The sequence below is a fragment of the Rhipicephalus sanguineus genome, chromosome 1 (genome assembly GCF_013339695.2).
Source record: "Rhipicephalus sanguineus isolate Rsan-2018 chromosome 1, BIME_Rsan_1.4, whole genome shotgun sequence".
Lineage (NCBI taxonomy): Eukaryota > Metazoa > Arthropoda > Arachnida > Ixodida > Ixodidae > Rhipicephalus > Rhipicephalus sanguineus.
In genome coordinates, this window is record NC_051176.1 from 182,406,630 (window position 1) to 182,430,616 (window position 23,987).

At 43.8% G+C, this 23,987-nt stretch overlaps 1 protein-coding gene across 2 annotated transcripts in view; it reads left to right on the top strand.

Annotated features, from left to right (window-relative positions):
• LOC119403407 (uncharacterized) overlaps window positions 1–23,987 on the top strand; it is a 714,971-nt gene that overhangs the window by 161,685 nt on the left and 529,299 nt on the right. For both annotated transcript variants that reach the window (XM_037670349.2, XM_037670353.2), the window contains exons 12-14: window positions 11,398–11,530; window positions 16,455–16,525; window positions 21,695–21,884. In XM_037670349.2, the coding sequence (XP_037526277.1) occupies window positions 11,398–11,530; window positions 16,455–16,525; window positions 21,695–21,884 (394 nt within the window). The remainder of the gene's footprint in view (window positions 1–11,397; window positions 11,531–16,454; window positions 16,526–21,694; window positions 21,885–23,987) is intronic.

The window sequence follows — 23,987 nt, forward strand, 5'->3', positions numbered from 1 at the left end:
TACACATATGTCAGCGTAAACGGTGGCTACAAACGACAACACAAAAAAAATGCACACACAATATATATTGCACATGGCTAATTTCCATGCAAGAAAGAAACGTGCTTGCATAGACAACATAAAGAAACTTTCAAAAACTTTTCCTTTGAGAGACAACAAAAACTAAACAAATTGACGACAATGTTTTGAAGGCAAGTTCATGACAAGGATATTGTGGAAAACAGTCTCCGTAGTTCTTTAAATGAGGTTTCTGTAATGTTAAAAAGCTGCTCTTTTCTAATTCTATTTAGCAGTGCTGGTAGCTTGAATCGAAGCGTTTGTTTACGGTATTAGTGCGACATTTCCTAATTTGCCATTCTCCTGGTTTTCGTATATTGTACTTTATTAAGTTGGCCTGTAATCCTGCTAGGGTTTGTAGAGTGCTATTTTTTTTTCATTAAACTAGATTTATACTGGTGACATAGATTATAGTTAAAGATGGACTTTACTGGGACAGTGTTGTGTCTTATAAAGAGATCACTGGTGTGTGAGAGGTCTGAAACTTGATATGCTAAGCGAACCAACGTTTGTTTTTGTAATACTGCAAGCTTGTCAGTGTTTTCTTTTGTGGTAGTACCCCGACTAGCAGTCCATAATTAAGTATTGGTACGAAAAGAGCATTATACAGAAGCATATTGATGCTTGTAGGGCATTCGAAAGAGACGCGGTGCATCACACCTATTGTACTGGATAGTTTACTAATTAGTAGGTGATTTATGTAGTCATCCCATGTCATGTGTTCATTGAAAGAGACGCCTAAAGTTTTTATTGATGGCACAAACTCAATTTCTGCATTATTTAATTTTATTGGTGCTAGTTGAACGGTCTTGTTCCGCGGTCAAAACAAGGTTGCTTTAGTTTTGCTAATGTTAATTTTTAAGTGGTTTTGAGTTGTGCAGTAATTTATTTTCAATAGCTCTTCATTACCTCTGTTAACTAAGTCCATTTCTGAGCTCCCTGAAAAAAATAAACTGGTGCCATCTGTGTATGTAATGAATTTGGCTGTATCATGAATCGTCGGAATTTCGTTGATATAAAGTAAAAATAAAAACGGTCCCAGGATACTTCCCTGGGGAACACCACATCTGATTGGTTTTTCATCTGATCTTTCTCCTGCAACAATTACAGACTGACTTCTATGTTTTAAATATGAGAAAATTAAAGAGTGTGCTATGCCTCTAATGCCATAAGATTCCAACTTTCTTTACAAAATGCTATGGTTAACAAGGTCGAATGCCTTTGAAAAATTTAAGAATATACCCAGTACCATTTCCTCACATTCAAATTTCTCTATTATAAATTCTTTCTCTTCAAGCAGGGCAAGCTCAGTTGACGACTTCTTACGGGAACCATATTGCGCAGGATGCATATAAGATTATGGCGGTTTACAAAAAATGACAAGCTCTCTAAAATTATTTTTTCAAAACCTTTCGAAAAAACTGGTAATATGGATATCGGCCTGTAGTTGCTCATTTCATTTTTATCCCCCTTCTTGAATATCACTGTCACTTTAGCGGTTTGCATGTCACGTGGAAATATTCCTCATGACAAACTTTGGTTAAATATGTGTGTTAGAAATGGTGCCAGAATATCTATTACATATTTCACTGGTTGTACTTGAATGCCCGACACATCAGTGGCTTTACTATTGCTTAATGCCATAAAAGATGAGATAACTTCATTGTCGGACACCGGTGTAAGAAATATTGTGTGTTCAGTGTAAGAATTCGTATAAGTAAAACCTGGATCATTATCTAAGGAATGACCAAGAGAAAGAAAAAGGTCATTGAATCTGTTTGCAAAATCACGACCTATTAATTCTACGCCGTCCTGCAATATCTTAATTGTTTGTTCTAGTGATTTTCCAAGCATTGCATTTAGAGTCTTCGAAATCTTAGCAGCGCATCCCGCAGTCATATTAAATTGGTGTAGTAATAGGTACTCATTTTTAATTCTTCGTAGCTGCTTTGTAACAGACTTTCTAAACTACTTAAACGCTTTATTAAGAGCGTCAGGGTTTTTACTTTTGATGAACGCCTTATAGTATAATCGGTCTCGCTTTTTTATTTGGCTGAGTAATTCCTTTGTCATCCAAAGCTTCCTGCATTATTTGGAGCATCTGCACATTTTGAAGGGGAATGAAGAATGGTAGGCTTTTAGAAATATACCTAGAAATGCCTTATATACGGTGCCTGGATTACATTCTTCTAGCATGATACTCAAGTTTGTTTGCAGTGGCTCTTCTCTAAAGAGAGACAGTGTTTCGGCATTGATCTATAAGAAAGTGGTTGTTGTGGGGGGTGTGTAGATAAGTTCACGGTATAACTTGTAGAAACAAATATGGGCAAATGATCGCTGATGGCCCAAATAATAGCGCCAGAGTGTATAAACCGTTGTTCTAAATTAGTTATGAACAGGTCTATGAAAGCTGTCGATGTATTTATAAATCTTGTAGGTGTTATTATAACATTCTCAAATGAATAGATATTCAAAAGAGACAAATTGCCGTGTTGTACTATTTACGTCCAACATATTTATGTTGAAATCTCCCCCTAAAATCAAATGGTATCGGTTAACGTTAACAAACTCAAAGAACGATTCTAAAAACAAAAAAAAAATTGAGAGCAATCACTGGCTGGAGCGTGATAGCATACACAGAATACTTGTGCACAAGACTTCACTGTGAGCACTTCATAATTGGGAGTTACAATACAAAAATCCGATAGCATTTCCGAGTCCAAGTCATTTGATAGCAGCATAGACACACCACCACCAAGTCTTGCAAAAGAAATTACACCATCTCCCGCTAAAGGGAACCATGTGTGGATGCGAAGCAGTGGGGAGATGGTTCGCTTGAGCGGGCGATGCTGTAATTTTTTTTTAGGAGCTAGCTCACCAGGTTCTTTAGCTGGGGCGAAGTCCCGTGCCGTAAGCTGCATCCATCCATTCAAAGCGTCGTGGAACGTGAAGAAGAATGCTACGCGCGTTGTGTCTTCCCTCTAACCTGGCTGTTAATTCTCACAGGGCGAGCGGGGAATGCGGTCGACAGGCGCGCGAGAGGGGGGGAGCATAGGAGAGGAGAGAGAAGGGGAGGGGACGCGCATGCGCTGGTGCTCATCGCGGCGTTGCGCAGGAGAGAATGAGGCGCGTGAGAGGGGGGGAGCAGAGGAGATGAGAGGAGGGGGAGGAAAATGCGCATGTGCAATCGGGGTGTGGACGCCGCTTGGCGGAGGGAGGGAGGGACATAGCCCCGACCATAAGCTGCTTTGCATCTAAAAGGGCTTTTGCAAGACACACACCACCACCTAGTCTTGCAAAAAGGGCTGGCGGCCAGAGACTGCATTTTTAGACTTTTGGCTGGTTGCCGGGACGTTCTCGTTTTGTTCTTACGACTATACCCAGATGAGCTCATTCAAGTGCCCGGAAATACCTTGTTTGAGTGCTTGGATACCTTGTTTGAGTGCCTGGATGGTCTCGTTTGAATGCCTGGATAAGAATTCTGGCTTTTGGCTCAAGGTCACTTGAGCCAAACTCTCTCCATGACAACGAGAGTTAAAAGCATTTCATGCTTAAAATCCCCACCTTCCTCTGTCTTGTGCAAGCTTACTTTATTTTGTGCCTGTAAACTTCCCAATTTCATCACACCACCTAATTTCCTGGCATCCTAGCTGTGCTTCCCATCCCTTGGCACCCATGCAATCACTAACAGGCCTCTGGTTATCTTTCCTACACATGGCGCACCCAGCTCCATTTTCCTTCTTAGTGGCAACTAGCATATCAGCTGTTCCTGTATGCACTCTGATCCGCTCTGCTGTCTTCCTCTCTGTTACGTTCTACCAGCCATAGGCCGGCTGTGGTGACATGAAAACCAGTCGACGTGGCAGGGCAAAAACAGTGTGCGTTTATTTCCAGCTCAGAAATATATCGGAAAGCGAGAGGAGAGGAAGAAGGAAAGAGTTACAATGGCGCATGTGCCGAGGGGCGTCATTTGGTCCGACTTGTTACCTGCAGCATTCCTTCCCCCTAGTAGCCATAGCATTCCACGGGCTTTTTGGTTCTTGTGGACCGATGTAGCTCGGGAACAAAGCTTTCGGAAAGGTCATCAGCTTCGCATTTCAGGGCATCCTTGGTCATTCGGGGTTGTCCCTCGGGAGGCGGTTCTTCTGGAGTCGAGGTTTCTCTGCTTGCATCTGTGTCGGATGAACGTTTTCGTACCTGGTCGACATGATGTCGAATGACGCCGTCTTCCGTAGCTACAGTGACTATACGTACCCCCCTCGTCGATTTCACTTTGCCTTGTCCCCTACACTGTAGTTACGCACATAGATGGCATCTCCAGGAGCGAAGTACCAACTGGCGGACTCAACACCTGGATTCTTCGGCAATTCGTGGTACCTGGGAGGAAAGCAAACATCCAGTCTAGTACGCAAACGGCAGCTCAAAAGTAGTTGAGATGGCGAAACCCCCGAAGCCTGTGGCGAATTCCTGTAATTGCAAAGAATTCTTGACAGAGCCATTGACAGTTCTACTTCGGGCATTCTCTACAACCCATCCTTAAGAGTTCGTACGGCGCGTTCTGCGAGCCCATTGCTTTGAGGGTGGTAAGGCAGGGTACGAATGTGCTCGATTCCATTTTTCTGCACAAATTGAGCAAATTCTGCCCCGGTAAAAGGCGTGCCGTTATCGGTAACTATGGTGCGTGGTAATCCAAACCGGCTGAACAAGGTTCGCATAGAATCCACCGTTACATTAGCGGTTGCTCGAGATACAGGAATGGCTTCTATCCAATTGCTGTGTGCATCCACGATTACCAACAGCATTTTATTTGCAAGAGGTCCTGCGTAATTTGCATGCAACCACGATCACCTCTCCCGCGAAATTGGCCAACTGACGCGGTTCTGTTCCGGGGGCATAGGCAGAGCTTACACACAATTTCTGCAGTCTGAAGCGGCCCTCTGAATGTCTTGATTCAGACCGGGCCACCAAGAGCTAGCCTTTGCCCTTGTCTTCATTGTGGACACTCCCTGATGAGACTCGTGCAACAATTTCTATAGTTTTTCATGCGCTGCTCTTGTTACCACTACATGATGGCCCCAGAATAACAAGCCCTTCTCAACAGACAGCTCATGTCATTTTTTCCAGTATTCTGCCATTTCTCTGCTGTCACCCACGACGGAGGGCCATCCTTCAGTCACGTACCTGCATACTTCTTGTAAAAAGTGACCATTCCTAAAAAGGATCGCAACTCAGCAACATTTCGTGGCAGCGGGGCTAGTCTGATTGCGTCGACATTCTTTTCGAGCGGATGTAGTCCCTCGGCATCGATATGATGTCCAAGATACGTCACTGACAATTCACTAAACCTGCGCTTGTCCACACGAAGCTTGATGCCGTTCTTGCGGAATCACTGCAACACTGCTTGCAGATTAGCATTTTCATTGTTGTTCTCGGCTATCAACACATCATCCAGATATGCCCGAGTTCCTTTCAGCCCTTGTAGCACCGATTCAATCTTCCGTTGGAATATCTCAGGAGCTGACGCGATGCTAAACGATAATCTATTGTAACAGAACAGCCCCTTCGGTGTATTTATCACTGCTAATTTCTGCGAGTCATCTAGCTCGAACTGGTTCTATGCATCGTGAAGGTCTAATATACTGAATTTCTTCCCTCTGCATAAATTTGCAAAAATGTCGTCTATGACAGGCAACGGGTACTGCTCAACCTTGCGCACTGGGTTTAGAGTCACCTTGAAGTGACCACATGCTCACCATTCTGTCCTTCTTCAAAACTGGAACAATGGGCATCGCCCTTTCGGAATGAGAGACTGGAGAGATTATGCCAGTGGAGACTAGTCTGTCAAGCTCCTTTGACACTTTATTGCAAAGTGCAAAAGAAATTTTCTTGCCTTGAGGAACTTGGGGCTTGATCCAGTCTTGATGTGCACTCGGGCCGGCAGACCTTTGATGAGACCATTGCCCTCAGTGAAAAGGTCAGCGTTTTGATGGAGCAGCTTCGGTATGACCTCCCGGGCTTGACTTGACCTTGAAGGCTGCGGATACATGTTGAGAACCTGGATACATTAACCTGGATACATTCATCTGTTAATTTTTTCAGCAATCCTGACCGCAAAAACTGGGGCCATCGCAGTCTAAAACACTCAAACTGCACTGCACTGTGCACCGAGAGGCGGGTGTCTTCCCAGATGGCATGAAAGCTGTAGTTCTGACTTTATAGCTGCGGCCATTGATGACAGTACGTCTCGTAGATGCTCTTAGGAATGACGCAAACAGGAGAGCCTGCATCGATGTCCATTGTTACTTCAATGCCATTCCACGCGAATGCTTTTCTTATAGGGGATATATATAGGAGTGAGCGCTTAGTGGTCAGATACCAAATTTGCAACATGCAGTTATCACTGTCTTCCGTTTCTGTCGCCTGTGCTGTCACCAGGACCGTACCCAGGAATTTTTTTCGGGGGGGTGTTTGTGTGTAGAACGGCTCACTTTGGCAACTGGGGGTCGCTGTGAAAGCGTGCAAGTATTTTAATATCACCCGAAAAGTTAAGCGTGAAAAAATTTCGGGGGGGTGTCAGAATCCCCCCCTACCCCCCCCCCCCCTTAGTTACGGCCCTGGCTGTCACTGCTAGCATTCTGCTTGTTTTGTTGTTCACCATGCACATTCTGGCTAAATGCCCTTGCCATGTACACCCGACAGCAAAAGTTTGCGGGACGAGAAATTTCAGAAAAGCGTTTATTCCCGCTTTGTCTGGGAACAAAGCCTCCAATCAAACGTTGCAGCCTGTAGTAGTTGTTGCCACCTATACTGTTACCCGCTAGATCAGAAGCATCATTGAATAACAGAGCAGAAATTCCCTTTTGCTCTGAAGCCTACGTCCCGTAAACTTTTGCTGTCGGGTGTACATTTGAAGCATCTGCGCTTGATTAGGCGACAAGCATTGGTTCTGTGACCATGCTTCCCACAACAATTGCATTGTTGTACGCCCGGCGACTTCACGCTCGACTCATATTGAGCACTCAACTTAAGCAAACTCGCTTGCTCTTTGTCCGAAGCAATACCTTGCGAATCGCGTTCTGCAAGGGCAAGGGCCTCGGCTTCTTGAACATTAAGGTCTTTCTTTGCTAGCAGTTGCTTTTGCAAATTCTTGGACCTGACTCCGCACACATTACGGTCCCTTATCATTCTGTCCAGCATCGTCGAAAAATTGTGATTCTGTGCCATCTGTCGAATTTGAAACTTTCAGATATTTCATTCGGCACTGGGTCGTAGTAGCTGTTTAACGTCTGCACAACTTCTGCGTAGGTCAGAGCATTAGGTTTACGTGGCGCTACTTTTCCATTCAAGATTTCAGTGGTCTTTGTTCCAAGCACGGCTACCAGCAGGCCCTTTTTCTTAGCGTCGTCCTTCACCTCATTAGCATCAAAGTAAGCCACCACGTTTACTAAGTACACCTGCCACTTATCTTTTGCATTTCCAGTAGCTGGTGTGCCATGGCTGGTGGGTTCGTTCTGCAGGCCGTCGCGTGTGGGCATATGCTGTCCTTCTTGCTGCAGTACTATCTGCAGCACTCTCTCTTAATGATAAGCTTACCATTTTTTTTCCCATATGTCTCTGTGCAGTCCTTAGCTTCACAAGTTTTTCTGTTAAGGCACGTCCACCCTTGTGAAAAAATGCGCACCGCGCACCACTTGCAGCAAGTGATGCGGTCACGTGTGGCAAGGCTCACGAAAAGCCTCAGTAATGCGCAGCGAGTCATTAATGGCCAGTCATCTATGGGAAGGAACAGTACAGCTGTTCTGAAGATGATATGCCTTTTGTTGCTTGCTGCAAAGACTCGGACATCAGTGACATCAGGTTCAACATGATAGGCACTGAAGGCAGCACACGGCTGTGCCTGTGACATGCTTGTTCTGTTGAAAGAAAACTTCATACCTAGTACAGCTGGTTAAACTGGCCTCGATGTTGTTGCAAGTGAGCTTCCCCGAAGCATGAGGCAGAGCGTCTGCAACAACTTTCGAGCGAGGAGCACCGAGGACTGTAAAGGAGCGATGAGTGCTTGAGCAACACCTGGCAGTTGCCTTGCACACACAGTGGAGGCCATACACACACAGTGGAGGCCATGCACCCACAGTGGAGGCCATGCAATGGAGGCCATGCACACACAGAATACCTGCTGGAAAGTGTTATTCTTGCCTTGGCGGAGTCGCTTCAGTGAAGCTGGATTGGCAGTGTCGCCAATCTATGGGGACTGCTCTGGAGGGAGTTGCCACGGTCACAATTTATTGAAACTGGCCAGCCATGATGCTGATGGTTCTCAAGAGTGGTTGGTATATGAGGCTTTTCAGGATGGCACATTAATATTTTCTATCTCATGTAACTTTCTCATGGTGCCCGTGATCCTCTTCAGCCAAGGCCAACTGCACTCCATCGTTGCTCTGCTGTCACCTGATTGATCATTCATGGATGAGATCATTCATATTTTGCCCCTTCTTGAAACCAGCCTGTTCTCAAGCTAGATTGAAATCAAGTGTTTGTCTCACCCTATTCAAAATGACATTTATCATCATTTTGTATGTAATATAACATGTCCTAAAAGTAAGCTGATGGGTCTATATTCTTCAATTATTTGTGGGGGTGTGCGAATATTCGAAGTTTCGAAATTTCGAAGGGAACTTGTCTGCATGAGGTTCCAAACTTTCAGAGGATAACATATCTTTATATAGTTTTGTCGAGGTGACAGTGGACGGAGGACACAATTTTTATTCTCCTATAGGTGGTGTGCAGTGCCTATAGGGGCGCCACTGAAAGCCGCATAGCGGTGGCCGTTGGAACCGCAGGCGGGCTTCATGCCAGAGACGCCTGCTTTCACTACAACCATGGGTAATGGGCTTACGTACGTCCCAAATAATTACTTCTGTGGTCACAGTGTGCGTAAAGGAACTGCACCTATAACAGTGGACATGCGTCTGGTTTCACAGCTTTGTGGGATGACATGTGACCATATGAGCCAAGTGTTTGCCACAGACCATGGCCTCCGAGATCCGGAGTGCAATCTCGGAGGCCATGCACAGATGAGCATCAACAAGCTTCTCTACGAAGTGGCGCTCATCATAAATATGCCGCTTTCTTTATAACGCCCCGACCGCTAATGGCTTCATTTGTCGACGCATGAACTATAGTTTTCTATGGACACACTAGCTTCGTTTACATGCCGCGTGTTTTATAGTAGATTTTGAGGGAGTGCTGTTGCGCCGACAAATGGTTTCTACATGTGCAGCCATGTGAAAGTAGCACTATAAACTTGAGAAAAATAGCATGTATAGGACTCCGGCAATAATTGCGTCATTTGGGTTTATTGGATCATTTGAACTTTTGCCGTTCAGAAAATGCTGGCTGCAGGTCCTGGTGTTCTTCGTAGGCTTCCAGGGGCACCCATCCTCTCTAAAAAAAAGTCCAGAAGGTTACAGAAAAGTGGAAGATGCAATCGATTAGTTAAAAGTACATATTTACAATATTCACAGCTTGAAAGCGAATGTGAAGAGTGGTCATAAATACTCCTTGTAAAACATGTGCTTCAATGCAATCATTTTCAAAGGAGATACAAAACTATAATCGAGCAACATGAACATATATTCACCAGTTTCATGCACAAGAAAAAAAAAACAGCAGTAGCTAGCACCACTAGCAAGAATAGAAAAAAATCACGCCGTATCCACGAAGTGAATGATGTTAGAGGAGCTTGCTCGGAGATGATCGGGTAAGCCATGAATCCTCCATACAAATTCCTCTATCGTCATATAAAGACGTGACCACGTTGTTATATATATACACATTATATACACAATGTTTCTTGGGTGTTCATGCTGAGTAGCGGTAGCGAAGTGCACTGAGTGAGCTCTCGGCGAAGAGAAAGGAAACGCACTGAGAGCAAGCACTGTATATGGGCGCGGCCCTCTAGCGGTCACCTATCTAACGAGAGCACGCGCTGAGTGTGCAGCGGAGTGTGCGGCGGAGCGCCATCTAGTGAGTGCACTTGAATCACTGGAGAGAGCACAGCTGCGCCTCTAGTGGGAGTAATGAGAACTAGCAGCTATGGCGTGATGGACAAGGCCCGAGCATAAGAAGCTTGGCGAGCAAGCTCCTAAAAAAAAGCTTGAAGGTTTCAGAATCGACCCCACATGTTCCACAGCTTGTGTGAAGTCAATGTGCATGAGTGGCAGATATCAGGGCTTAAAGTTCGGGTGTTTTCCAATACCGTGAAGTCATGTTGGGAGGCATTCAAAACGAGGTTTAGTGTCTTGTTTAAAGCCTTCTATGCTCACAAGTGCCAGGTTGTACAGCTAATATGCAGATAGCTGAGGCGAGCGCATAGCGAACATTCTGCTTCGAAGATCGCATGCCAGTGCGATCGATAGCATGCAGCCGATTCCGTGCAGCACATGTGTGATTTAATCAGTGCTTTTCTGAAGGCGCCATTACCTGATTTTTAACACGGAGTCCTTTCTTTGAAGCATCTAAGCGCAATTACTTCTTCATAGATTTACTCTGCATTGTCTGGCTTTGCGCTTCACATTCTTTGTTTTTTCAAAAGAAGGCATTGCATCTAATCAGTAACAACACCCTCCTGTGCATTTTAGTGTTCAGAATTTAGACAAAGTGACCAACTCTAAACGTGGTAGCGTTCACTGAAGGTGTAGCGACATAAGTGGAAAAATAAAAACATAGTAATCATTCTAACGCTGCTGTAAACAAAGTGCGATTGCTTACCTTCTGCATCAAACAGCCACAATTCACCGCCACCGGCGCTCTTACTCATGAAACAGCATCGGAAACTTGTAGAAGTGTGCTCCTGGCGAGTTTTTATACGTGTTCGAGCAGCCAACTATGCAGCAGTTGTTTCTGGGCATCGCTAAAGGCTGACAGAAGCGTTAAATTGCGATGGAATCACAGCAACTACAGCAGTCGTCTTGATGCTCACGGGAACACTGCTTGCCCGAGCCCGCCTACACTTCCGAGCCATGGCGACAAGCGGCATTGTCGGTGCTTTGCGCAGCACCTATAGTACCTTACGTGTCTTTTCTCATTCTAGTATTTTTGAGCCATCTTGCACTGAGCCATGTTTATGCATAGCGAGTATTTTAAGCATTATGATCTTTTTTTTTGTAAATTGAATTATTTAGAGTCAGTGATAAAATAAGGGCTGTAAAACGATTATGCTTGCACGACATGTATTTTATTTGTACTTTTTCGACTGTTGTAGCTTAGCTGTCTTTTAGTTACAAATTTCAAGAATTGTTGCTACTGAATGAAAGAGCTTCTGTTTTTTGGCCCTTGCAGCTGTCTACAAGACCAGGAAAAAGAGATTGACCAATTGAAGAGAGACTATGTCTTCCTTATGCAGTCAGCCATTAGGATGCGTTCCATGGAAGGGCCTGAAGTCATGGAGGTGTATTTTTATGGTGGCCAAAGGGTGAGCTACAAATCACTTGCCCTTTTGTTTGGATTAAAATAACAGTTCATACTCTTTGGAGCTGACAGAAGTAATTCATTACATATGTAAAAAAAACATGTGAGAAAGAACAGAGGATCTGCATATTGCAAGTAGGATTTAAGTACTCACACTCAGGGAAACTACAGGGACCAGAGATTCAGACAATAGGGTCAGAGCATGGCTACTTGGTCCAGGGGGCCACTTCGAAACTTCTGAATAGATAAAGATGGCAAGGGCATGTCATAGGCACCAACTATGAGGGCTGACCCAACTGCCAGTGCCTGGTAATAAGTGTTGGGGTTTTACATCCCAAGGCCACGATATGATCATGAGAGATGCCGTAGTGGAGGACTCTGGTAATTTCGACCACCTGGGGTTCTTTAATGCTCACCTAAATTAAACCACACGGGCCTCTAGCATTTTGTCTCCATTGAAATGTGGCCACGTGGGCAAGATTCGATCTCGCAACCTTCAGGTCAGCAGTCAAGCACCGTAACCACTAGACCACTGCGCAGTGCTTGGTCTATTGCTCTTTCTCTCAGGCTTTCTTTTGTGACTTTTCTTCAGATATGCAATAAGTATGTATGAAAGGTACGGTAAAATTTGGATAACTTGAAAACTTTTGGTTTAATTTGATGGATAACTTGAACTGCATGCCTGATACCAGTAATGTTGCACTAGTGTATATGTGAATAGGGGTAAACTCCCACAAATTTGAATTCTAGGAACTGTCCAATGATTATTTGTAAGAAAGTTTCTTGCACTTATGAAGCAGCCTTTTTGAAAAATATTGCGTTGCGTTGCCTTTGGCTTCAGCATGTCTCCGAAACTTTAAGATAGTGTGACTGCCAACACTAGGCATACAGGAAAATGATGTACTTGAAGCTTCGAGCCATCTGGGTTCACACAGCCTTTGCACTTGCTGTAGAATACCTGCTAGATAAGGAATACTGGGTGCCTAAACACTCATGCTCTCCTGCAACTTCACCCTCGCCCCCATCTCTGCTACTCTATCATGCACACACTCCTCCCCTCTCGCCTTTGCCCTCTCCACTATGGCACACTTGCCTACGGCTGGGTTGACTAGGGAAGGAAATGCATGCATGCACCTCCCCCTTCCCCTTGCTAGTGTGCATGAAGATGGCACAGTGCTTGTCCATGCAGGAAAGCATGGTTAGGCCTACACCACCATGCGGTACTGCATAGGTCATAGGGTGCTATAGTATCTCTCTTTAGTTCGAACTCCATTTTGAAAACAAACTTGTGGTACCCCTGGAATTCGAATTAATGATATTCCACTTTATTCAATACCTGCAGCATTTTTATAGCTTTTTCTTGTCAGCATGAATCTCTAAACCTTTTTTAAGTGCTGGGTAAGTTTCATGTGCTAATAGGCGATATTCATAATGCCTGGTGCTCCAGCAACACTGAGTGCTTCCACCATTTTTTGTTGGGCGCCGTAGCGCCGTCGCGGAATCGTCTGCTAGCGTCTCCATAAGGAAAGGCCATTGAGAGGTTGACCAGCAGTCTTTGGTGGAGCTTTCAGGCCAGAAAATGCGGCCATTTTCTTCGACACCCAGAGCCGAATGGTCTGAAGATCTCACTGTGCTGCCACAAATCGACGAGAACACAATATCAGAGTTCTGCGCACATAAAAACTCATCCGGACGGCAGTTGCAAGAGGCGTACCATTTCGCAAAGCCAAACTGCTGTTCTCTAGTGGTGTGCGCTTCCGATCTGAGGTAGGCATCCAAGAAAAGTGTCTGTTGCAGAAGAGATGTGACTGTCAAACTTCTGTGGTAACCTTGCATTGCAATACATCTCCATTGTATTTCCCACTGCGGTTATGCACATGGGCCATAAACTCGCATCAGATATCGACACCACATAGTTTCTGCGCGACGTGTGCAATGCTGTGCTGCTTTCCTCGGCTCATTTCTGTAGCCACAGGTATCTCTACACCCTTCGCAATAGCGTGTGTCATAGTTTTTTCGAAATAAACAAGGCATGGACATGTGCATGAGCGTTACGCTGGAAACCAAACAAAAATACTGGTTGCACGTTTCAACTGCATACAGAGAGAGCGGCCCGAGTAATGCTCCTTTACTGCACACTGGTTGTGTTTAGTGCTTTGTGGTCGTAATCTATCGTGTGGATTTAGTATTGTCGTTCTGTTTTTCTTTAATGCTATGCATGTGCGTTCATTAACATGTCTTTTTAAAATATTGCACTCTTTGCTTTCGCATTCCAAGGCAGCATTGCATTACCGAACAGCATACGAGGGCCCGTGATCAGCAAAAAGATGAATGCGATGATCTACCGAACAAACAGCTTCACCTGCTGTATGGCTCCATAACTTTTAGCTCTGTGTTCGCAGTGCACGCTGACTACGAAGAAAGCAAAAGAAAAATAAAAAGGAAAGGGGGTGTAAAGCGAAGGGCAGACGCAGCATGCAGACTATGTACGTTGGCACACACTGCCTTGCGAAGCTTGCAAAAAGATGCCTCTAGGGATCTTTGCGCCGATCGAGTCTCGTGTGGCAGCAGCTGATCGAATCTTGTGTGGCAGCACTGATTTTCCGTGAACGCGCATAGCAGCGTTTGTGGCACTGCTTACACACATTTCTATACGCAAATCACTGCTTTCATCGATCTGCAACACCGACAAGCTATTGTTAATCAATCATGCTCTCTCGCGCGTGTGCTACGTCGGCCGTCTGTTTTAAAATATACATATTGTAATACTGATCTGCAAGTCTAGCTTATCTTTCAGGCAAGCAACTAAACTGCACGGAGAAATAAGATCGGAGGCAGAAAAGCACTTTTGCACGCACCAGTCCTTTCCGAACCAAAGCACAGGGCTGATCTTGTTGTCGAAACAAGTTCGCGTCGGTACTTTCTTTTTCTTCGTTCAGGTAACGGATAAATTCGATTAAAAATAGTGTTACCTTGTTCCCGGCATTTTCGAGGCTCCCTCATTGCCTGAACAGCACACGAAGCATTGGGAAGTCATCGCAGAGTGAAGATAAAAAACCATCAGCCAGCACCTAAAAGGCTGCTATATGCGACTGGTTTTGTTTTCGCGCCCAACAAAACATGGCAGATCGAGCTTATGGTCTTTTCAACAGATAGCGCTGTACATTTTAAATATCCCCTATTAGAGATTTTACATGAGGTGGTGGGAATCAGTCCTGCATTTTTCTTTTTGTGTGGAATTACTATTTTTAATTACCTATACACTCATTTGCCCACATAAGAGCAAGAGAGCAAGAACAGCCACATATGTGGCTGTTTTTGCTCTCTTGCTCTTTTTTTGCTTGCAGAATTACTGTGCACCAGTGGAATGGTTAAGCAAATAAAGCTGGCCAGGGAGTGTACTATACGCATTTTGCATAAAGCCTATAACCCTCTGTGCAGACAAGACAACAATGAATTCACACCACCTGTCTCACCACCATCTGTCCACATTGTAAAGGACAGATGTGCATGTTAGTGCAAACCACACATAGAAACAATTTTTGGGCCACACATTCTCTACTACTCATCCCATCAAGCTTGCTGTGGTGTTTTATGCAGTAGTATATCGTGTTAGACACATAGAATGCCCTGCATATGCGATCTTGGTTTCCTGCTATGAGGTGGACGAAATTCCTCAGAATGTTCCTGTGCCTGCGTCACAGATGCTTATATGTACATGTATATACACTAATGCAGTGTATCTTATACATTGTCATAGCATTCCCGTGTGGCCATCTAACTTGGCCAAAGTGTGGCCCTGCAAACTTAGTGAGTATTCAGCTGTATGACTAGGTCAGCCTATTGCTGCCGCTGTTGTACAGTAGCTCATTCTTGGCTCAAAACACATGACTGAGCTCTTACAACAGCGATATCACTCATGAATGAAAGATGCATAAGTAGCCATGTATGTGCTGAACACATTTCTTTCAACGTATAAAATGATGGATGAATCAAAGCCGCTGTCGCAATTAGTGTTCATCACTATCATTGTTAACAGTTGGCATGTAAACACAGCAACTGAGTTCACAGGTGAAGTTGGCACGTTGAACGCCATGTAGAATGTTGTGCAGTTATTCATGGACCTTATGGCTGAAACTCTTTAGCCATGAAGTAGTGCCACCCGACTACAGCACAAGGTTGTAAGCCTTGGGGAAGTTCTCTATGACAAGAAATGCTGGCCACTGAAAAAGTTTTTAGTTTTCACACCAGTACCATGCCTAGCCTAATCGTATTTTTCATCCTACCAAAACTGCATTGAATTTCACCCTTAAATCAGACCTTTATTAGTGTATGTTAAAAAAAAAAAAAGCCAAGTACACTTTAGTGTACTTCATGCAACCTTTCCCCATGAAAGGAATTTTTTTTTGCAATTGCAGTTCCTTTCGGGAATAACATCTCTCAAAATCAGTTACAGTTGCATGTAACTTAATGCCTCTTAAAGCTAACAGCCTTTTGAACTTAGAAATGGAGAACCTGTGCACAGACATAAAAGTGTATCATAAGGACTTTATCATTCCTACATATGTATTTGTGGGAATTAAAAATTTCAGAAAGCCTCCTTCCTTTTGTTTTGATTTTGCGCTAAAATTAAGTCTTCAATAGAAAAAGGCTTGTTGCACAAAGACTGAACCCTTATTGAACTACTGGATATATCACATAAATTGCTTCATGCCCTTCACCTTATTATAAGTAGTTTTCGCTGTAAAATTTTTGGTGGTGATGAGTCCACTATGATAAACTGAAATAATCATGGTCTTTAATAGTTTTCTTGAATGATCTGAAGCTTTGAATGCATACGCATTTGCTTTCATATTTTTAGAAGACATGCTTTCATAACTTTCCTTCTGCAGCTGCATTATACAATGCTTGTGTGATATCTTTGTCAGCATGCAGCTCGTGTACTCCAGCTTTTGCGGGAAGCCCGCATGTCAAATCCAGGCCTTCCTACGTATGACAGGTGAGTTTAATTATTTAATTAGAACATAACTGATGATATTTTTTTATCAGCTGTAATGGCTAAAAAAATTTCCTTTAAGAAAAACCATATGATGAAAATAAAGTGATTGGGATAATTACCCCTAAACAACTGTGAATAATGATCAGCATGAGCTTTTATTTTTCTCAGGGCAGTAGAACAAACAGTCAGTGTTCTTCTTGTCTTTATACTAAGATATAGCACATCTGTTTGACTTGCTTGAGGATTGTGATGGAAAAATAAAACACTAGGTTGCCATCAGAAAGCAGGTTCTTGCAGTCTTAAAATAGCATTTGTTAAAGCTGCTTGCTCTATGAGTTGGTCCATAGCACAAGGTACGAAGGACCTGCAAAATTATAACTGAAACACAAGATGGAAGTGGACAGGACAAAGGCTGCACAGTCTTAGGTAGTAACTAGTTACTACTAGTAGCATTTTACTGCTAACTGGTTGCTTTATTGGATAACTTCTGACAGTGACACTGTTCATTCTTGCACAGTGATGGCAACATTACTTTGTTACAATTACTGAAATGCATAATGTTGCATTTAACAAATAAAAACATTTGAACAATGAAAAAAAAAATGAAGGCAGATAACACTGATCTGTATATTCATCACGGAAAGGCAATGATATCCCCTTACCATGGCACAGCAAAGTCTGCTGGAGGCATCAGCACGGACATTGCTGTCAAAGGTTATTTGCAAGTGTTAAAAGTTATTGCTCTCAAAACTATACAAAACACACAAACGTTTTAAAAGGAGGAGTTTAACAGAAAAGTCGTGGAAGTCACTGAAGTCGTTAAGTTTCATGCCATTTTAACCTGCACTCCACTGCATTCACATGCAATAACCATATTACACTGACGAAGTATTAAAAAACTGTTTGCGGCAGGAGATTCATGAAGCACTCTAGTCCAACATTGATGTTATTTTATGATTACTTAGGAACATGTTTCAGGACCCCTTTAAAACATAATTGCAAAAACTAGGAACTGGCTGTGCATTGCTTGCAAAGAACACTGTATGCAAATATAGCAATGCACAAGTCATATTTTAGTCTAAGGACATTGAGTAATGTCATATATGAACACCTATGTAAGAATGTCAACTGATTTTTCAAATACTATTTTTTCACCTGCTGCTAGATGTACTAGCACCAAAGGGACCATAAGATGTTTGAAATAGTAGCAGAATTCTGTTTCACGTAAAGCTACACTGCAGTTCGCATATCACGTACACAATTAAACTATTAAATGTGCTAGAGGGTATGGTAGGGTAAATGTGTTGTCCTGGTTTCAGCTATATCTCAGGAGCTGTTTCATATTTTGTTGTGAAATTTTCCGTGCTCAATAAGAAAGCTTGTGGCCTTCACTCTGTGTAATTTTGACCCTGTAGCTTTCTTACTTTATTCTGGTTCAGTACCAAATTTTAGGCTGGTGTACAAAATAAATGTACTTTTTCTCAGAAACTAAAAACAGTATGGCAGTGAAATTTGGCACACTTTTTTCACATGATATTGATGTTAATCCCTACCTATAAGAACGGGCTGCTACATTTATCTTGCAAGAAGAAAAAAATATTGTCCTCACTTGTCACGTATCGTGAGAGAGACTTTCCAAATAATCTTTTTTTTTTTTCAATCATAACCAATTTTTCAAAGTTTTAGGGTCAGACTTTTTAAAAGGGATTTAGGCATAATTTCAGAAAATTTCAGCACGATCGGTCGGATAGATTTCTAAAAAAGGTACATCAAGTTTGGAAAATTTTCAAAAAACTAATCACAAGAACACACTTTCATGTTTAAAAACACGTGCAGAAAGTACTGCCAACATACAGCAAGAACTACGCTATAAAAGCATTTCGGTATCAAAACTTTCAACCAAAACATATAAAAATGGTAAGAAGTGGATATATTCAACCGGTATAGTCATAGGTATAAAAAAATACATGCACGCAGAAACAATGATGGATAAGAGCCTGCACCTCCTGACGGATGCGTGGTCTTTGGCACCATTTTTAAATGCATTGGAGCACTCCTACGTGCTCGCCAACGCACGGTTTTGCTCCTCAGAGTGTGTATTATTTTTTAGTAATGAAATAAAAAACCGTTTTTTTTGGTTGATCTACACTACCCCCTCAAAGGCCATTGGTAGAGGCTTCACAACAAATTTTTTTGTCGTGTGGTGGCCACAACATCAACATTTTTAAGCCATAAGAGTAAGAATTTTAATGTGCAAAAGATAATAGAAAAGATAGGTGCATGAACATTTTTGCACTAATTTAAGACTGATAACATGCAAAGGAACTTGAGCTGGGAATCTAGGTGGGTTGGTAAAGTGCTGTGGATAGAGGCTGCATTTTGTTTGCAATGCTTATAAAGGGATTCAGTGCAGCGGTAAGCTGACCAGTCATTTAGGGTGTTGTCACAACTCCCAAGAGGTGCCAAAAATTGCTGAAAAGAATCAGCCAACCTATAAGTGCATTTCATATGTGTTGGGTTGAATGAATGGGTGTGCTCATCTCGGTTGTCCAGTGCACTGCAGTACCCTCAACACCCGCACAGCTAGTTGTAGCAAAAAAAACTGGGGCAGCTACACACTATTGGTGTGAAGACTGAGGAAACAGTGGAGCTGGTGGCCTTCCCCTCCTCCTACTCTTCTTCCTCCTCACCCTCACATCACTCCTCCCCCTCACTTCCTTTTCCCACCACCTTGATATACTACGCTATGCTATACTGTACATGGTTATGCTAGGGTTTACACTATCACCTCCTCCTTTCCCTCCTCTGTACCCTGTCGTCAGTCCTCCCATCCCCTTGCATAGCCTTGAACTATACTGTACAAGGCTATTCATTGCTTTGCTTTGCCCTCTCACCTTCTGCTGTCTTTCCTCCTCACCCTCAATTTCCTTTCCCACACCTTCCAGCTGCACGAAGCTATGTGAGGCTCGGCACAGCATTGCAAAGCTAGGCGCAGCTGTGCCAAGTGGTCGCTAGGCAACGTGCAGTGTCGTCAGAGCTAGGCAAGGTTTTTCGCGTTACACCGCAACGGCGAACCTCCAGCTTAAACAGCTCTGCTGTTATAACCATTCTTCGGTGAAGTGACCATGTTGCTTGTATTCCCTGTGTTGTTGACCACGCTCTTGCACCTAAAGCATACGGCCTGACCATCCTGGCTGCTGCAGAGACAAGTATCAGTGATATAACTGCGGCGTCCATGCTAAACTGAGGTTGTTCCAATGTGGGTTGCACAGGATGACACAGAGAGGCCCATGAGTGACTGAAAAGTAGCTGGCGAGTTGTGACGTGTTTGATGACCCCTATCCTTAACAAGTTGCAGGTATGCCAGCCAGAATGGCTGAAAACAGTGTCTGGAAGTAACCAAGCCAGGTTCAAAGTGAGAAGAAAAAGGATGTATTTTGGTCTTTGGCTGGAGAGAGGGTTAGAGGCCATCATCCAAGGGACTGAAAGGAGGAGGCAAACGACATAGGAGAAGATAGACGTTGAGAGTATGACGGACGGAAACATCTAAACCACGTCGTACACTCTTAATCGCAATGAGGGTAATCTTCCTCCGGTGTACACCAGGTGCCTTAATAACGTCATGCGCCGCATATGAAAAAGTGAACAGCTATGCCTATGTTTTTATTGTGAACACGGTTCCCGTGGGGGAGTCGAAACGTTAATACATTCGTTTTTTAAATAATTTTGGTCGGTGTCTAGATCCCTTCTTTTAAAAAGATAGAAAGAAACATGCGGAGACATGTTTCTCCAAGCTGAAGTGCTGAGCTTGGAGAGCAATGCTGTGACCCATGCAGAGAACTCGACTGTATTGGTTCGGGGTGCCTCCAGTCCGGATAGATTGCTGACACGATGTACAAGTTTCCTTCATACCACACAAGATTCCCTGTTCGACGAGTTCTCATCACATTAAGAAATAATATATCTAATGCTGGGCATTGAACACGTGATGACAAAAACTCTAGGCTTTTGTTGGCATATTTCTATCCTTCAAGCAGTTTTCTTTTCCTACCTCCTTGACATTTGGTGTGGCTGGGTTTCTCACTGTGAACAAGGCTGATTCTAGTAGTTCCATCTGCTCCACAAGGCCAGCAGCATCTTGATCATAAGAGTGGTCACTGGTGTCAAAACTGCTAGAAGCTTCACATTCAGTGATTTCCACAGTGCGTGGGATGTGCATAAATTGTGGATTTTTTTGTGTGCAGAGGTTAGGGTGGGTAAAGAAAAAATGTTACCTTGAGTGGCATGACATACAGTTGCCATTGTTTGTTTTCTCTTGTGTTTGAATGCTATAACAAAATAAGTGCATGAAAGGTGCATGAATAGTACTCTCAATGACATGCATATTGTAATGTGTGCTAAGGCTTAGTTCATAAGTAATATATTAAAACATAAAGGGGCCCTGCAACACTTTTTCAAGTCGTCATGAAATGGCTTCACTAAAGGAACTTATTGCCTCATGAATCAACCACCGCAAAAATTTTTCGAATCCGTCCAGTGCAAGCGAAGTTACAAAGATTTGTCTCACGTTGTAATTGCTTTCTCTCCTCTCGTCCTGACAAAAGCACTGGAAGCTAAGCAGGGAGGGATGGCACAGGGGATGAAGGTACGTCACGCGTGCCTCGTGACCTTGAGCACTTTTTCTTTTTTTTTTCTTCGAATGCATGACATACTTTCAGTGCGATCACGCATGCGTGGGGGCATGCATGGTAGTTACTGCGGCCTCTTGCAGCGGCCGCAGTAACTACCGAGCGTGCCATGTTCGAATCAGCCAATAGCGCGAAACTTCAGTCAATGACGCAGTGATTTTGAGTAAATAGCGTCATTTGTTGAGAGAAGAGGAAGCGATTTTTAGCTGACTTTGAGAATTTAATGCAAATCCCAGGCCACATATGCTGTGCTATAATGTTTGGCTCGCGTGTTCTCGGGCACCTCGACTTCCGATCGGCAACGTTTTCTGACCATGCTAAAAATGTGTTGCAGGGCCCCTTTAATGAACCTATTGAAAAGCGGTGTTGTATGATTTTTGGATGTCTTAGCATATGTCGACTACCGCTTTAGGGCTGGAAAGTGTCACTTTATCCTTTTATACCTGTTGTGACATTATTAGCTGATGGGTTGACATTTCAGCCAAAGCAAAGTGCTCCAACACACGGATGCCTTGGGTTTTCGGCATCATTACACCGAGGAGAGCCTGGCACTACACTACATCTGTCGTCAGCTGCACCTTCACTACCAGGAGCGGCTGCCTTCAGCTGCTCACCACCTGTGGCGCTGGCGCCAGTACCTCCTGCTTTGTGGTGACAACCTTATCAGCACAGTCAGTGTTCTGTCTCTTTGCACATCTAAAATGGATAGTTGGCTGTAGTGCCAACTATTTGCCTCGACTGTTTTGAAAAAATGGGACATGTAGCTGATATCTCAAGACATGTACTTGTTTTAAAGGGGCATTATATCACGTGTTCTTTTTTTCCTTGTTTTCCTTTTGAAGTTTCAGAAATGCTTTGAGATGAGTTAAGTGACTCCCAGTGTTATATTGCCGAAAGATTTTTTAAAAAGAACCTCGCATGAGCAGCCGTATTATGAGTGCTATGCCCCCTTCCTTGTCCGCTGTCAATGTCTTCTGTACTGATGGTGCAGGGGGGTCGGCCCACCTAATGCTTTGCATTTTATTCATATTGGGTGGGTGTGGCTGAACATGAGCAGGTGACAGCCACTTTTTCTCAGAAATGTGCAGTTCCTACCGAAATCTGAAATTCTGGTTTTCAACTGCTGCAGCCTGTTGTTAACTGCATTAGTTAATATACACAGTAACAGTAGGAAGGTGTGTCCTAATTTAAACATCCTGCCAGGAGACTAAACCTCTATTGGCCAATGGCAGCTCACTGTCTGAATATGCCGATGCTGTCGAGGGATAGTCACTGACAGCCATCTCATTTCATTGCCTTACCAGTCTCTGAAAAAGGGATGTTGCGACTTTGAACTCCACTTGTGAACTCCATGTGCCACACATGATTAAAAAATTTGGCGAACATGTTTGGAGCTCCGTCCAAGGAGTAATACAGTACAACCCCGCTGATACGTTTTTGAAGGGACCGTAGGAAATAAACGTAAGAGACGGGAAACGTAACAGCCGAAAAACAGGAAAAACGGCAAAATATTTAGTGGTACAGAATTTTATTTCAATTCTTACGAGCAGAACGAAAATTGGCGCGCTCAGCCGCGATCTAGTCGATGGATAGAAACGCGGAGCTTAGGACGGCCTCATCCACAGAAATGTAATCAACGTATGTGATTTTTTTAACACCAACAGCTGTAGGCATGAAAGAACTAAGCACACGCAATCACGACCGGCGCGGCGAGTCCGACCACGAACCGCACGCACGACCATGCGAGCTCCAACCAGCTCGAACTCCTCCCGCTCTCCGACAAATAACGATGATGATGAGTCTACGCCAACGCGATGGCAGAAGTGAATGCCAATCTCGAAGGCCTTGATTTCGCAAGGAATTACGTCGTACACGCCATGTTTGTGCAATACAAATCTCAAAGGCTATGCTTTTGTCAATAGTAAATGCCAATCTCGAAGGCCTTGCTTTCACGAGCAGTTACGTCATAGACGCCATCTTTGCAATTTGAATCTCGAAGGCCATGCTTTTGTTTGCATCAATTGAAAGATTCTGTTGCTTGCGCCTCTCATGCGGCTAATATTACGGTCAAACGAGGCCAAGCTGCGTGAAAATGCACCATGGCGGCTCTCTTTGGTAGTCACTCGGTCGGCTCCGAGCGCACTTCGCGACGTATCATACGGGAACGGGCCGACAGTTATGACGTAACAGCGGGGTTCCCAATACATTGTATCCTACGGGAGCTATGCCGGGACCGGCGGAAAACGACGTAACAGCCGGGAAAACGCAGCAGTGAGGAACGTAACAGCGGGGTTCTACTGTAATAATAATAATAATATCTAGAGTTTTACACGTCAAAACCATGATATGATTGGCTCTGAAAATTTTGACCATCTGGTGTTCTTTAAAGGGGCCCTGCAACACTTTTTGAACATGGTGAGAAAATGCTGCCAATCAGTAGTCGAGGCTCCTGCGAACATGTGACCCAAACATTATAGCGCCGCACATGGCAGGGAATTTACAATTAAATTTTGAAGTCAGCTAAAAATTGCTCGCTCTTCCCTCGACAGATGATGCCATATACCCAAAATCAACTGTGTCACATACCCAAAAGACACGGCCATTGGCTGATTTGAGCATCGTGAGCTGCATAGTTAACACGGCCGCCACAGTGTGCCGCGACCTGCCCGCATCATGGTACATCGCAGCGCGGGCAAGTGAGCCGCCATGTGCGTGTTCAAAGAAAACAAGAAAGTGCTCAAGGTCATGGCGCGCTGACCTATAGACTACAGCGC